At 59.3% G+C, this 12,985-nt stretch overlaps 1 protein-coding gene across 1 annotated transcript in view; it reads right to left on the bottom strand.

Annotated features, from left to right (window-relative positions):
• Positions 1–12,733, bottom strand: part of TBKBP1 (TBK1 binding protein 1) — a 16,179-nt gene extending 3,446 nt beyond the window's left edge. The window contains exons 1-14 of the mRNA XM_021709343.1: positions 12,454–12,733; positions 12,000–12,122; positions 11,651–11,755; positions 10,563–10,743; positions 9,537–9,712; positions 9,349–9,410; positions 9,008–9,137; positions 7,750–7,903; positions 7,130–7,212; positions 6,469–6,557; positions 6,253–6,346; positions 5,438–5,642; positions 3,414–3,537; positions 2,016–2,133 (exon numbers count right to left, since the gene is read on the bottom strand). Coding sequence (XP_021565018.1) covers positions 2,016–2,133; positions 3,414–3,537; positions 5,438–5,642; positions 6,253–6,346; positions 6,469–6,557; positions 7,130–7,212; positions 7,750–7,903; positions 9,008–9,137; positions 9,349–9,410; positions 9,537–9,712; positions 10,563–10,743; positions 11,651–11,755; positions 12,000–12,122; positions 12,454–12,678 — 1,869 coding nt within the window. The 5' untranslated portion in view covers positions 12,679–12,733. The remainder of the gene's footprint in view (positions 1–2,015; positions 2,134–3,413; positions 3,538–5,437; positions 5,643–6,252; positions 6,347–6,468; positions 6,558–7,129; positions 7,213–7,749; positions 7,904–9,007; positions 9,138–9,348; positions 9,411–9,536; positions 9,713–10,562; positions 10,744–11,650; positions 11,756–11,999; positions 12,123–12,453) is intronic.
• Positions 12,734–12,985: the final 252 nt, after the last annotated feature.

The following is a 12,985-nucleotide window of genomic DNA, read 5'->3' as shown; positions in this document are numbered from 1 at the left end:
CGTGTAGGCCAGTGCCAAGTTCACCCTGAGATCAGAGGGCAGGGAGTGGGGAAGAGGAGAAGGGACGTGGGTCCACTGTCCCAGCTGTGGAGGAAGAACTGGGTCTGCCCGGGCATCTGGCCCTCTCCAAGCTCCCCTCCCCCGCTCCCCCTCATCCCAACAGCAGAAGTCCTCCCCACCTTTGAGGTTCAACTCAAAAGCCACCTCTTCCAGGGAGCCTCCCTCTGCTCCCAGAGAACCATTCCGCGATGCTAGGGCAGTGGTTCCCAGGCTGAGTGCGGGACAGGGAGCAGTGCGATTCCGGGGGGGCCCTGAGCCCCCCTGTGCACCAAGCACTGGCAGCAGCCTGAATGCAGCTCCTACAGGTGTGTGTGAATGTTTTTCTAATCTGTGCAAAAGCTGTAATGACAAATAAGGCACAGGTTCATCAAAAAGCTGCACTGAATTCATAGTAGCTTTCGTCCCTGTGAATTTTCTCAAGGAGCACATACAGACGTATAAGCACAATCCGCGTGCTGGAGGAGGGACTGGCAGAAGGGTCCTCACCTTGAAGAGACAGAAGACCCTGCTGTGTATCAAGAGCTTGAACGGGGATAACATGGAGTCAGTATACCCTATGTGCTGCTGTTTTAACATTGCCTAGACCTGTCATGCTTTTCTAGCAGTTCACTTTACCCTCTAATCACTAGCCAAGGACAGAACCGGCTTCTCAGAGGTAGTTATTGATAATTGTTTCACAATCCACTTCCCAGCTTGTTTTGTAAACAAGTTAACCTAATCAACCCTTCATGACACAGACCCCATCAACAAGGCAGCAGTCATGTGACTAGCCCACCCATCTGCCTGACATCAGTACCTGTGCTTATCTGCCCTCCCTGATGATGTGGAGCAGACCACCACCCAATCACCTTAAAGACTTGCCCCATCAAGGGCAAGGTTTAAAAGGTGGTTCGCTTCAAACAACAGTTGCCATTGTTTTGTTAAGCACTGGTCAGGTAATGTGTTCTTTGAGGTATGGCCGCCATGTTTTCTTAGCTTTGGGGAGGCATCTCTACCTCTCCTTTCTCTCTCTCATTTACTTTCCTGGCGCAGGGAGAAAAGAATGGCAGGTAACGTGTTTGAGCGCTTATCACAGGCCAGCACCGTGCTGAGAACTCCAGGAGTCCATGACAACTCTATGACACTGACACTGCCATCTCCATTCAACAGGTGAGAAAACTGAGACCTACGGCAGTTAATTCACTCGACCCAAGTCCCAAAGCCCTGGAGCAGAGTTGCGAGGATGGGAGCCCATGCCCCACGGACTCCAAAGTTCAGGCAACTGACCACTAGGCAATCCTGTCCCCTAAAGAATCAGGAAAGTAGGGAACAAACAGGAAAGATGAGCAGGAGGTGGCTGGGAACCCTGCAAGCGGCCGGGAGCCCTGAGAAGCACCACCCTTCCCGGGAGGCGGGAGGAGGATGCTCGACATATGTGGGAAGTGGAGGATTTGAGGGCGGAAGGGGCCGTCTCGAGCACAGGCTCTTGGCACCTCAGCCTGCTGAGCTGGCACCTTCCGAGGATTAAACTCTGGTATGTCCACATGGCTCTTTGAGCTATGGCCACCATGTTTCCTAGCCTTGGCCCCCTCCCCTACCTTTGGGAGGTAAATCAATCAATCTGTCTAATTTACTTTCTAAATAAATTATATTTTCCCATCTAACTTCTGTGCAATTCTTTGCACAGCTTCACCTGACACTGGGTCGCAGACCAGACGTCCCCCCCTCCCCCCCATCTGGCCTGACCTAACATTCTGGAGGCCCTACTGGGATTTTTAACCTCGGTCCATACATGAAGACAGAGCCTCCTGGCTGGCAGAGGTGCAGCTGATAAACATGGCCCCAAGCCAGCCCCACTCCAAGTCCAGGGCTCCTGCCTCAACTTCAGAGCTGCCTGTGGGCTCTTTTCTGCCTTGCCCCTCCCAGGCCTTAACACTGCCATCTCTGTGCCCAGCTGCTGTGCACTGCACACCTACAGGGAGCACCACTCCCACGGAGCAGCTCTCGAAGGCTGCCTTGTCTGAACTCTCCTGGGAGTTCCTCATTGGTAAGGGTTCTGTCACCACATTTAATCTCCAGTGCCCTATCCAGGGCCTAGAACCCAGGGGACGTTCCGTAAGTGGATAATTAATTCAGGCTCTCATCCTCTTATCCTTCCTCTTCCCCTTCTTCCTCCCACTTCCTGTTCAGGCCTCTTGGGCACCCCCTTCCTGAAGCTTGAACAGACTCAGCAAGGAGCCTCTGCCACTTCCTTTCCCTCTGGGTCACTCGGAACCCAGACCCACAGAAGATCATCAGTCCCCCTACTGCCCTCTGCTTCCCCCCACGGGGCCCCGGGAGCTCTTCCTGACTTGGGTCCTGCCTTCAACGCTGTTCGGGGAGTGGACAGAGCCTGGGAGCTCCCTGAAGGCCGAGGTTTTGGGTTCCTTGGCTCTTCCCTCCTCCAGCTCCAGAAGTAACTTTGTGGAAGCAGGAGCTGGAGGAAAGTGCAGATGTCCCAGGGAAGGCCCTCCTGTCCTAGACAGAGAGGTCACGGAGGGGCCTGAGCGCTCCAGCCTGGGGGGCCTGGCCCCATCCCAGTCTCATGGACAGGTGAGAGAGGATGCATGCAGACCAGAGGGGAAGGTAGGTGTGAGGCAGAGCTGATGAGTTCAGGGAAGGGGTGAGAGTGCACACAGGAGTGTGTGTGTGTGTGTGTGTGTGTGTGTGTGTGTGTGTGTGTGTGTGTGTGTCTGACCCTGGAGGAGAGCGGGAGAAGTCGTGAGGTTGGGTCTTCAGAGAGCAGGAGAGGCCGAGGTGTGAGGGCAGATAATGACTATCCCCCACCAGCTCTCTCTTACTAATCCTGGGGCACAAGCAGCCCCTCCCACAACAAAACTATTTTTAACCCATCTGGGCCAAAGCCAAGTGACTGCAAACCCAGGTCTCTGGGAGACAACTTCTTATGGTGGGAGAGGCTTCACGCCCCATCGATGTGGATAAGGGGGGGTAGGCGCAGAGACGAGGGCATCCTTCTAGGAATCCCTGCACGGACCCAGGACCTCCATGCCACCAGCCTTCAGCCTTATTTTTGCTAAATGTGTCCTGTGCTACCCCACTCTTTTGTCCTGGGTCTGTGGGAAGACAGGGCATCTCCCCCATCCACCCAGGTGTGGACTGCCCAAGAGAAGGTGCAAGGGCATCTGAGGTCAAGAGCTGTGTGCCCCCAGCAGACTGGGGGCTTTCAGAGGACAGGATCATGCACGCCCCTCAGCGGGGAGAGGTGGGGGGACACTGATGCAGCGGGGTCCTCTGTCCTTGCAGCCATGGTTCCCCTCCCCATCTGCTCCCGCTGCTGTATCTCAGGTGACATATACAGGTCGTTGCCTTCACACCCTGCCTCAGAGCTCATGCCTGCCACACTCAGTTCCCGGGTGCCATCACTCCCGTTCTTGCCTCCCTCCCTGTCAAGAGCTACCCTAGTTTCTACCATCCCGCTCCTGGCACCCTCCTCACAGACTGTAAGGAAGCAGAAAATGGAGGAAAGAAGCCCATGCCTGGCCCCTCTCCCAGCGTCAAAACCTGAGACCTGGGGCAGGCAGGTACCCGCCTCCCAGAGCCCTGGGGCCACCCTCACAGGAACCACTGAGTCCCTGGACAAGGACAAGTCCCTGACCTCCCCCTCATCGGATGTCTTTCCCCAGCCCAAGACGCACAGGCCCGGGTTGCTGAGGATGCTAATGACCAGGATGACTCACTGAAAAGACTGCCAATTCAGTGGAAAAAATCTCAACTTCACAACACAACCAAGAGCCACACACGTGCACCTAAATACACACTCCACTTCCTGGCTTCTGGGCCCACACCTGAGCGCGATGTTGCCCTCATGACTGCTTAGGAGGAATGGGTCAGGTCAGTGCCCTGGGCGAATGGCCGCATCGGGCTGCGTCCATACTGCTTAAACTACAAGGAGGCCGGGCACAGTGGTTCAGCCTATAATCCCAGCACATTGGGAGGCCGAGCCGAGAGGATTCCCTGAGCCCAGGGGTTCAAGACCAGCCTGGGCAACTTGGCAAGACCTTGTCTCTACAATAAATCACAAAATTAGCCGGGTGTGGTAGCACCCACCTGTAGTTCTGGCAACTTGGAAGGATTGCATGGCCCCAGCAGGTCGAGGCTGCAGTGGCCTGAGCGTGCCACTCTACTCTAGCCTGGGCAACAGGATGAGACTCCAACACAAACAAACAAACAAAAAACTGCAAGGAAGAGTTCTGAATCTTTTAGGACTTCAGAGGGGTGCAGGGAGAAAAGAATGGCAGGTAACGTCTCTGAACGCTTATCACGGGCCAGCACCATGCTGAGAACTCCGAGAGTCCATGACAACTCTATGACACTGACACTGCCATCTCCATTCAACAGGTGAGAAAACTGAGACCTACGGCAGTTAATTCACTCGACCCAAGTCCCAAAGCCCTGGAGCAGAGTTGCTGGGATGGGAGCCCATGCCCCACGGACTCCAAAGTTCAGGCAACTGACCACTAGGCAATCCTGTCCCCTAAAGAATCAGGAAAGTAGGGAACAAACAGGAAAGATGAGCAGAAGGCGGCTGGGGACCCTGCAAGCGGCCGGGAGCCCTGAGAAGCACCACCCTACCCGGGAGGCGGGAGGAGGGAGGAGGATGCTCGACATATGTGGGAAGTGGAGGATTCGAGGGCGGAAGGGGCTGTCTCAAGGTCACAGAGCGGCGGTGGCACGGAGCAGATTCGAGCACAGGTTCTTGGCACCTCAGCCTGCTGAGCTGGCACCTTCCGAGGAGCCCGAGCAAATGGCAGGGCTGGCAGGAAGGAGGCCCCTCGCTGCAATCCTTCCACCCTTCATTGACTGATCCTTTCATTCATTCTTTCCACGAGTAATTCAGGGATCTGAAAACAATCATCCTCACTGCTACTGAGAAAGCACGTGAGCCCCGCGAGGTCAGAACTGCCCAGACCCGCGAGGTGCGGCACTCCCAGCCTTTGTGAGGACGCAGCGGGTGGGGTCAGAGTTCGGGCTGGTGCTGGGTCGTGGGAGTAGGAGGGGAGCAGGGCTTCGGGATTAAAGGTGGGGTCAGGGTCAGACTAGGGATGGGGTTGACGGCTGGCACGTGGCCAAGACTGTGGACCCAACGGAGGTCAGGATGAGGGATAGGGTTAGAGTCAGGGATGGGGGCAGGAACATGGTTAGGATGAGGGGCAGGATTCGAGCCGGTGCGGTCAGAATTATCGTCTGACTCAGAATTGGGAGGGAAACGGAAATCCAGCCTCCCCGGCCCATCCATCTTCACCCAAAGATGCCTCCAGCTGCCCCGGCCACCTCACCCCTGTGGGGGAATTTAGGGACCGAACTTTCCACCACCCACAGGCACGCCCAGCCTTCCCACCCGACCCTCGGGGAGGGGACCACAGGCACCGGGCCGTGGAGCGGGCTTGAGGTTGCAGGCCCGGCCGGGCCGGGGGTAGGAGGAAGTCGCTCTCAACAAGCCGTGCTCCACCACTTCCTTTCTGGCGCCTCGAGCCCCCTTCGCTCTCCCCGACCAGCCACACCGCGGTCCCCAGAGCCCGGCTCCTCATAGCAGCCCCTGCCACCTACCCCCAGAGCCGACGTCCTGTGTCTAGAAAGCCTTCCAGATGCAGCCGAACCTAATGCCAGGGTCCCTGCGCAGGTGGGGCGCCCTTAGGTCCCAGTCTGCCCAGGACTGCCCGGGTTCCCACCAATTATTAATAGTGCCCCTTTCACTTTCAAAAGCGAGTCGGTTTGGTCAACAAATCACATAGTCGCCCCTCATATAAGAGCCTACACCTCGGAGGCACCAATGCCCATCTCCTCAGGACTTGCTTGGCACCTGCACGGAGCTTGCTCCTGACCTCCGCGGATAACTTAAATCCTCTGCACCTCAGCCTGCTCATCTGTAAAAGGGGAATGTTACTACATCTTGTTTGTGAGAAGGACCTGAGATTGTGTAGGTAAATCCTCTTGCACCGTGTCTGGCATGGACAACCAGGAGAATGCCTGGGGAAGGTGGAGAAGGGGAAAGGCGTTCTGGGGTTTTCTTTACAGACACCAGCTTCATGACTTTGGTTGAACAAGGAGGAGAGGATGCGGCATTTCCCGTTGAGGGAGAGCACACGGGCAGGAACCGCTCTCCACTCTGCTGGCAGGCAGAGGGTCAAGGACGGGGACTCCAAGCCCACCCACCCTCACGCCAGCTGCAGAACCCTCGGCCAGCCTCAGGGAGCCCCAGGCCTGCAAGTCGACGGCTGTGGGCCGCCGGGTGCCCAGCCAAGGGAGACTTGAAAGAAAGGAAGTAGGGAGGGTGAGAAGCGTGAAGGGGGAGGCCCTGGGCCCGCGGGTTCTGGGGCACAAGGCTACGCTCAGGGTACGCGGGGGTCTCCGACTTCCGTCCTGACCCACCCCACACTGCCCTTGACCTCTGTGCAGTTTCCATCCTCTCTCTCGAGTTCACACTTCTTCCCCACCACTAACCGCAGCCCACGCAGAGGCTTGTGGGTGGAGAGAGAGGTGGGGAGGGGCGGGGAGGGGGACGGAAAAGGGCCCAGACTGCAACACCAAGCCCCCCACGTGGGGAGAAGAGGCCTAGAGTTTTCCCCTCATCACCCACACTGAGTGCCCATCTTCTCCCTGACAGACCCCCTCACAGGGCGTCCCCCTCCCTCCCTGGGTCCTCATGGCCCTCGCAGACTCCCTCCCTTGGAGTCCTCACCCCTGGGAGACCTGTCCCTCTCAAGAAGTCCCAACTTCCCCTCCCTTAGGTACCGGCTATGCCCTCTGCAAGGCGGCACTAGGGAGCCCCGTGCCTCTGAGTTGGTCCTAGCGAGGAGGAGAGGAGGGGGCTGTGGGTTCTGCCCCCCACCTGGGCTGGGACCCTCCTGGGGTCCCCACCTCCCTGAGCATCCCTAGGGGCAGAGTGGGCTCCACTGCCGGCCCCTCCCTCATCACTGCCGCTGGCCCCTGAGTGACTGCCACTGGCTCTTCCTCTAGAGCGCTCTGTCTCCCTGGGCTCTGGTCACCAGAAACTAGGTTGTCCAAACAGCAGGATTTCCCAAGGTCCGACCTGGAGGGCGGCCGTCCGGTCAGGTCTAATCTGGGTGTCTGTTTTCACGGGAGCATTCATGGCCAGAGCTTGTGGGCCAAGGCCTGGGAGGGGAGGGACTGGGAAGCCCTGGGACTGTGGCTGCCTCCCAGGTCTGCCTTCTCCACACGGGCAGGACAACAGGGGCAGGATCAGCATGAGGGAGGGTCTTTGAACTGTGAGGACCTCGGCACTCAAACCAGCTGCCCTAGAGATGTCCAAACTGAGATGCAGAAGATTCCCACAGAAGAGGAGGCCGGACACAGGAAGTCCGAGTCCCCTCCTCAGCTCCCTCATCCCAGGTCCTCCTGGCCCAGATCACACCCCCACCCGGATAATCCATTCTGCTCTCAGAAAAGCAGGTTTGTGAAATGCCCACGAGCCGGGTCAGACGGAGGTAGAAGGGAGAGGGGTGCGGGCGGGGGAGGGGGCCATCAGCAAGTGACTGAGGCTTTCTCAGGTGAGAGGGCAGGAGGGAGCAGTCGGGAAGCAGCCTGTTACCAAAAGGAGCTGAGTTTATAAGAAAATAAAACTACTGGGGGAGTGAAGACTTCCTCTGAGAACTGACTCTTGCCAAGCCGGGGCTGTCCAGAGATGCTCACAGCGTGGGGACGGCAGCAGGAACTGCTGGCTCCAGATGCAGAGATCAGAGGCCCAAGGCAGAGTCCGAAGCCCCAGGAAAGAGAGGAAGAGCCCCGAGGCGGCCTCTGGTAAGACGCGCTCCCCCTGGCTGAAGGGTCTGAGTAGGGTGGGCGCCTTGGGGTGAGGAGGCCAGAAAGAGCAGCAAAGATGATTCGACCTCCAAGCACCTTGCCGGACGGGTTCCCTTGGCCCCTGGGGACCCACTACCCCTTCTCTGCCACCTCCTACCCCACCCCCCTCGCCTTCCTCTCAATCTCCCAGCAAGGACTGACCCCTGAGCCCCTGAGGGAAACCTGGGACCCAGAGAGGTGAAGTCAAAGTCAGTAAAGCAAAGCCACCCAGCAGCCCTGGAAGGGACCCTGAGATTCAGGGCCTGAATGGTCAGACTCAGCCCTGCCCAAAAGTCCTCCTTCAGAACTCTCCCAACGAGGGAGATCCATGGTTGATCTTATAAGAGGGACCTGGACTCGGTGACCCACAAAAGGCCCAACAGCATGATTTCTGGGCAAGCTAGGATTCTAAAGCATGGTGTGTGTGTGTGTGTGTGTGTGTGTGTGTGTGCGCGCGCGCGCGTGCGCACGCGCACACGCGCGTGTGTTTTCTGGGTCTGGGCACACAGGCTATGATGGGCCCCGAGCCCCAGCCACAAGCTCTCCACAAAGGCCTAGCTGAGGGCTCCCACCCACCAGTCCCACAAACTGAGTTCTCACCCCCCCCCCAGTTATCACAGCTCCACCCAGCCCTCACCCCAAGGTGGGGGGGGAGGTGAGGGGTATGCCCACTTGGCCCGAGGCTAGGAGAAAAATGAGGAGGAGGCCTGTAAAGCAGGAGGACCCCTGAGACTCTGGAGCTGGGCGTGCTGTGTGACTGAGGGTTCGTTTCTGACCCTCTCTGGGCCCTAGTCTTCCCCACCAATGAAACAGGGAGTGTGTACCACTCCCCTCAGGGGAGAGAACCAAGGCGGAAGGAGGTTTGGGCTCTGTTTCTCAGAAAGTGGGAGAGGGTGATTCGGCGCGGGTGTGAGAGGCATCAGGCTCCACGCCGCAGGGCAGCCGCTCACCCCTCCCCTGCCACCCAGCGCGCCCCCACCTCCACAGCGCCCTTCCTACTTCCTGCTGCTCCCTCTCCTGCTGGGATTCCATGGGGACACCCCAGAAGAGTATGTTCTAATTTCCCACCCAGCGTGGCCTTGGCCTCAGTTCCTCTCCTGAGACAGACCCATGAGAGACCATCTCTTTCCTCTTCCCTAGCGAGGGCAGCGTGAACCCAACTGGGGACACGGAGCACAGCAACAGCTGAGCGAGTCTCTCTCAGCCCCCGACACCTCGAGAAGAGCTGGGCTTGGGTCCTAGAGGAGAGCAAAGGGAACATTCCAGAACCTGAACACGCCGGAACCCCACCTCTTTCCTAGGAAGGATGCAGTGAACAAGCAGCCCCGACAGCACACCCCTGAGGTCACCAAATAACACGGAGGGACGGACAGCAAATCCAAGGGGGATCCGGACCATACTGCCCCGGGCTAAGAGGTTGAGAGGGTGAGGGTTGCAGACGTGACTTACTGATCGTCCCCGACCCTTTTCACCCACGCCATGTCCCGCTCCGACTGGTTGGAGGCCAGGTCCTGAGGGGGAAGACGGAGAGGTCAGAGCCCGGCCTCACCCTCGCCTGGACCCCTCTCTAAGTTCCGCACGCCAGGAGGAAGACCCCGCCCTGCACCTGCAGAGACTGTTCTGGGCCCTGCGGTTACCTGGGCCCGGGTCTCCTGCAGCTGTTTCAGCTCCCCCTGCAGCCGCTCACACTCCGCCTGGAGCTGCTCCTCTCGGAGCTGAGCTCCCCGGGCCTCTCCCTGGGCAGCCTCCAGAGCCTCCTCGAGCCGCCGCCGCTCCAGCTCGCTCATGCTGGGCGTGGGGCCTGGCCAGCCTGCTGTCAGGGGAGAGGACAACGTCAGGCTGGTTCAGTGGCCTCCACCGAGTCCCAGAGCCACACACAGGGAAACCAGGGAGGACCATGGCACGAAGGCTCCAAGAGAGGCCAGGCTAGATCCCTAAGGAGGAGAGCTTCCTCTACAAGGGCAGGGGGGAAGGATGGGCTGAGCTGCATTTACTTTCTGCTGTTGTGCTTTTTTTCTGAGTCAGAGTCTCACTCTGTCGCCCAGACTGGAGTGCAGTGGCACGCTCACGACCACCGCAGCCTCAACCTGCTGGGCTCAGGCGCTTCTCCCGCCTCAGCCTTCCAAGTAGCTGGAACTACAGGCGTGCGCCACCATGCCCAGCTAATTTTTCTTGATCTATTGTAGAGATGAAATCTCACCAAGTTGCCTGGGCTGGTCTCAAATCCATGGGCTGAGGCAATCCTCTCAACTCAGCCTCCCAAAGTGTTGGGATTATAGGCGTGAGCCACCACGCCTGGCCAATGAGCTAATCTTCCTGGAGACCAGGGAAAAAAATAGTAAGACGGTCTCTTGAAGGCTTTTTTGGCCAGAGCATCCTCGCAGCCCCTCCCAAGCATCGCCTGAGACAGGCTGGGGGGACTCTGGGTGGGGGCGCCCTCTGCTGGCACACTCAGGAATTGCAAGAGGGTAGCCAGGGACCGATAGGACCGTGGAGTTAGAAGGGGAGGGATTGGGTAATGATGGATGCGGTGAGGGGGCGGCTGTCCCGGGGAGACAGGGGACTATGGGAGAAATATAAGAGACCACGACGGTTTGTTAAGCAGTGGTGCTGAAAGAGGGGTGGGGCTTGGGAGCTCAGAAGGAGGGGTCGTGAGCTCTCACCGTGACCCAAGCCAGATCCCCCTCCCAGTGCCAGGTAGTGCAGGTCCAGCTCCGCACAGGGCGGGGCGGGTGCCGGCGGGGGGCTCAGGCTGGAGAAGGCGGCGTCCCGGAGGCCTTGCTGCTGCCGCAGCTGCTGCTCCAAGCCACAGATCTGGCGCAGGTGGGTCTCGACCAGGGCCCGCTGGAGGCGGAGACAGAGAGGGGAGGGTCTGCCTAGGCCCAGGACTTCCCACATCTGGGCATCATCATCCTTCCAGGATCGAGCTGAGGCCCAGATCACACAGCCCCAGACCCTCTCAAGTGGCCGTGAGTCTAAGGTCTCCCCTCCCAGCAACCAAAATGCAGATGTTTCGGCTAGGGTCAAGTTGATGTCTCTTCTCTGCCATGAACACACGGGGTTCCTTATCAGAACACGCAACCCCCCTGTCCGGACACCCCCGCAGGAGCACCATACACGTCCACGTGCACACAGGACTTGACCACTTCTGGACTTTGTCTACCTCATCTACCAAATGGGGATAACAGTTCCACAGCTATCTCCTAGGGCAGTGATGAGAACGGCACCTGGCACACGATAAGTGCCGTGTAAATATCCGTGACTGTCAAGGCATTCATTCGCTCACCGATGGCCCATCGCGCCCTCACCGTGGCCCCGCGAGGGTGTTACTGCGTGCCCCACTTTTCAGAGGAGGGATAGAGGCTGAGTGACTTGAGCGAGGTCACAGCCCGGGGTCCACAGAGACCATGTCTCCCGATCCCGACGCCTGCCCACCTGCTCACCCCCGCACGGCTGCACCCTGGCTCACACGCTTCCCTGGGGCAGTGCTCACAGGCACAGAGTCAGCCAAACATACACACAAGGACACGGTGGCCAGGATATGCACAGAGCCACCCGCAACCCAGATGACACACACGGCCCCCCTCCCCGGGCCAAACGGAGCTCACAGACACACACACACACACACACACACACAGGTGGGGTGTGTCACACGGGGTCACACACAATCGCAAGTTGGAATGCCCACGCCCAGAACTCCACACACACAGGCGGGCACGCAGCCCCGGCTTCCCGGCCTCCGGAGCCTCACCATCTCTCCCAGCTCCGTCTCCAAGTCACTCTTCTCCACGCAGAGCTTCTCGTAGGCCTGGATCATCTCTCCGAGCTGCTCTTCCTGCTCCTTGTTCTTCTGCAACTGGACGGGGGTCCCCCAGGCACGCCGCAGACTCAGGGTCGTCCTAGGCTTGGGGCTGAGGGCTTCCCGCGCCTCCCCACCTCCACTCCCAGCACCCAACAGAGGGGCAGGAGGCGCTGCGGCTGGTTTTAGGGAGGACCGTAGCCATCTCTGACCAAAGGGGCAGAGGCCAGAGGCTGGGGCTGGGGCGGGGTATCGGACAGACCGGAAGGAGCCAGAAGCCCAGCGAGACCAAAGGGCTCACCTCATGCTGGAACTGGTTGAGCCGCTGCTGCAGACTGACCTTCTCCACCTCCAGCAGGGAGCCGTCCTTGATTTCATACAGAGAGAAGCCATGCTCCTCCCCGAAGTCACTGATCAGTGGGTACTGTGGACGAGACAGGGCCTCAGAAGAGCTGGCGCCCAGAGCCCTGCCCCACAATCTGCCTCAGAGTCCTTGCCTCTCCCTCCTGTCGCCATCGGGATCCCAACTCCCGTGGGCCCGCAGGCAGCTCCCACCCGGGATCTTTTTCAGACCACAGGGCCAGCCTGTCCAAAGCCGATGGATCCCCTTTGGCCGCTCGGCTCTCCAGAGCTCCCATCCAGGGCAGCCTAGCTTTCGTGGGAGACCCTCAAGGCCCCACGACCCCTCTTAGGATCTCTGTCATCCCGCCCCACCCACTCACACACCACAAGACCCCTCCTCTCCAGGTTCTGACCTTGATCTCATAGACCTTGAGGCGGCGGCGGAGGGTGGCATTTTCCCTCTCCAGGCCCCCCAGCCGCTCCTTGATGTCTCCATAGGCGGTGATGAGGGCGAAGTGGGAGGCAGAGCACATGTCCTCCCCCAGCGCGGGGTCTCCAGGACCGTCCAGCCACACCTCACTGGGCCCCAGCGCCTCCTGGGTCAGGATGCTGAGGTCGTCCTCAAACATGGACTCCATGGTGCGGCCGCGCTGGGCCTCCTGCGAGAGCAGGAGCAACCATGGAGGGGGCCGTCTGTCTGGAGCTTCTCTCCAACACCCCTCACCATGGCCGGAGGCACCCTGGCCCGGAAGCTTCCTTCCTGCAGCCCCTTCCCAGCCTCCTAAGCCCCATCTTCTCTGCGGCCTCTGGGGGAAGGGGCTGGAACCCCGCAGAGGGTGTTGCAAGGGCTCCTTCCAGAACCCAGGGAGACCTGCGGACCGGGGGGCTGCCTTCCCAGGCAGGACACGCGCCGAGCCTGCCGGGGCTCAGTCCCCAGCCCTCCCC

This window comes from Carlito syrichta, unplaced genomic scaffold, assembly GCF_000164805.1.
Source record: "Carlito syrichta isolate Samal-C Ts95f unplaced genomic scaffold, Tarsius_syrichta-2.0.1 Scaffold177233, whole genome shotgun sequence".
Classification (NCBI taxonomy): Eukaryota; Metazoa; Chordata; class Mammalia; order Primates; family Tarsiidae; genus Carlito; species Carlito syrichta.
Note: the sequence above shows the minus strand (reverse complement) of the source record. Positions and strands in the feature narration are given on the sequence as shown.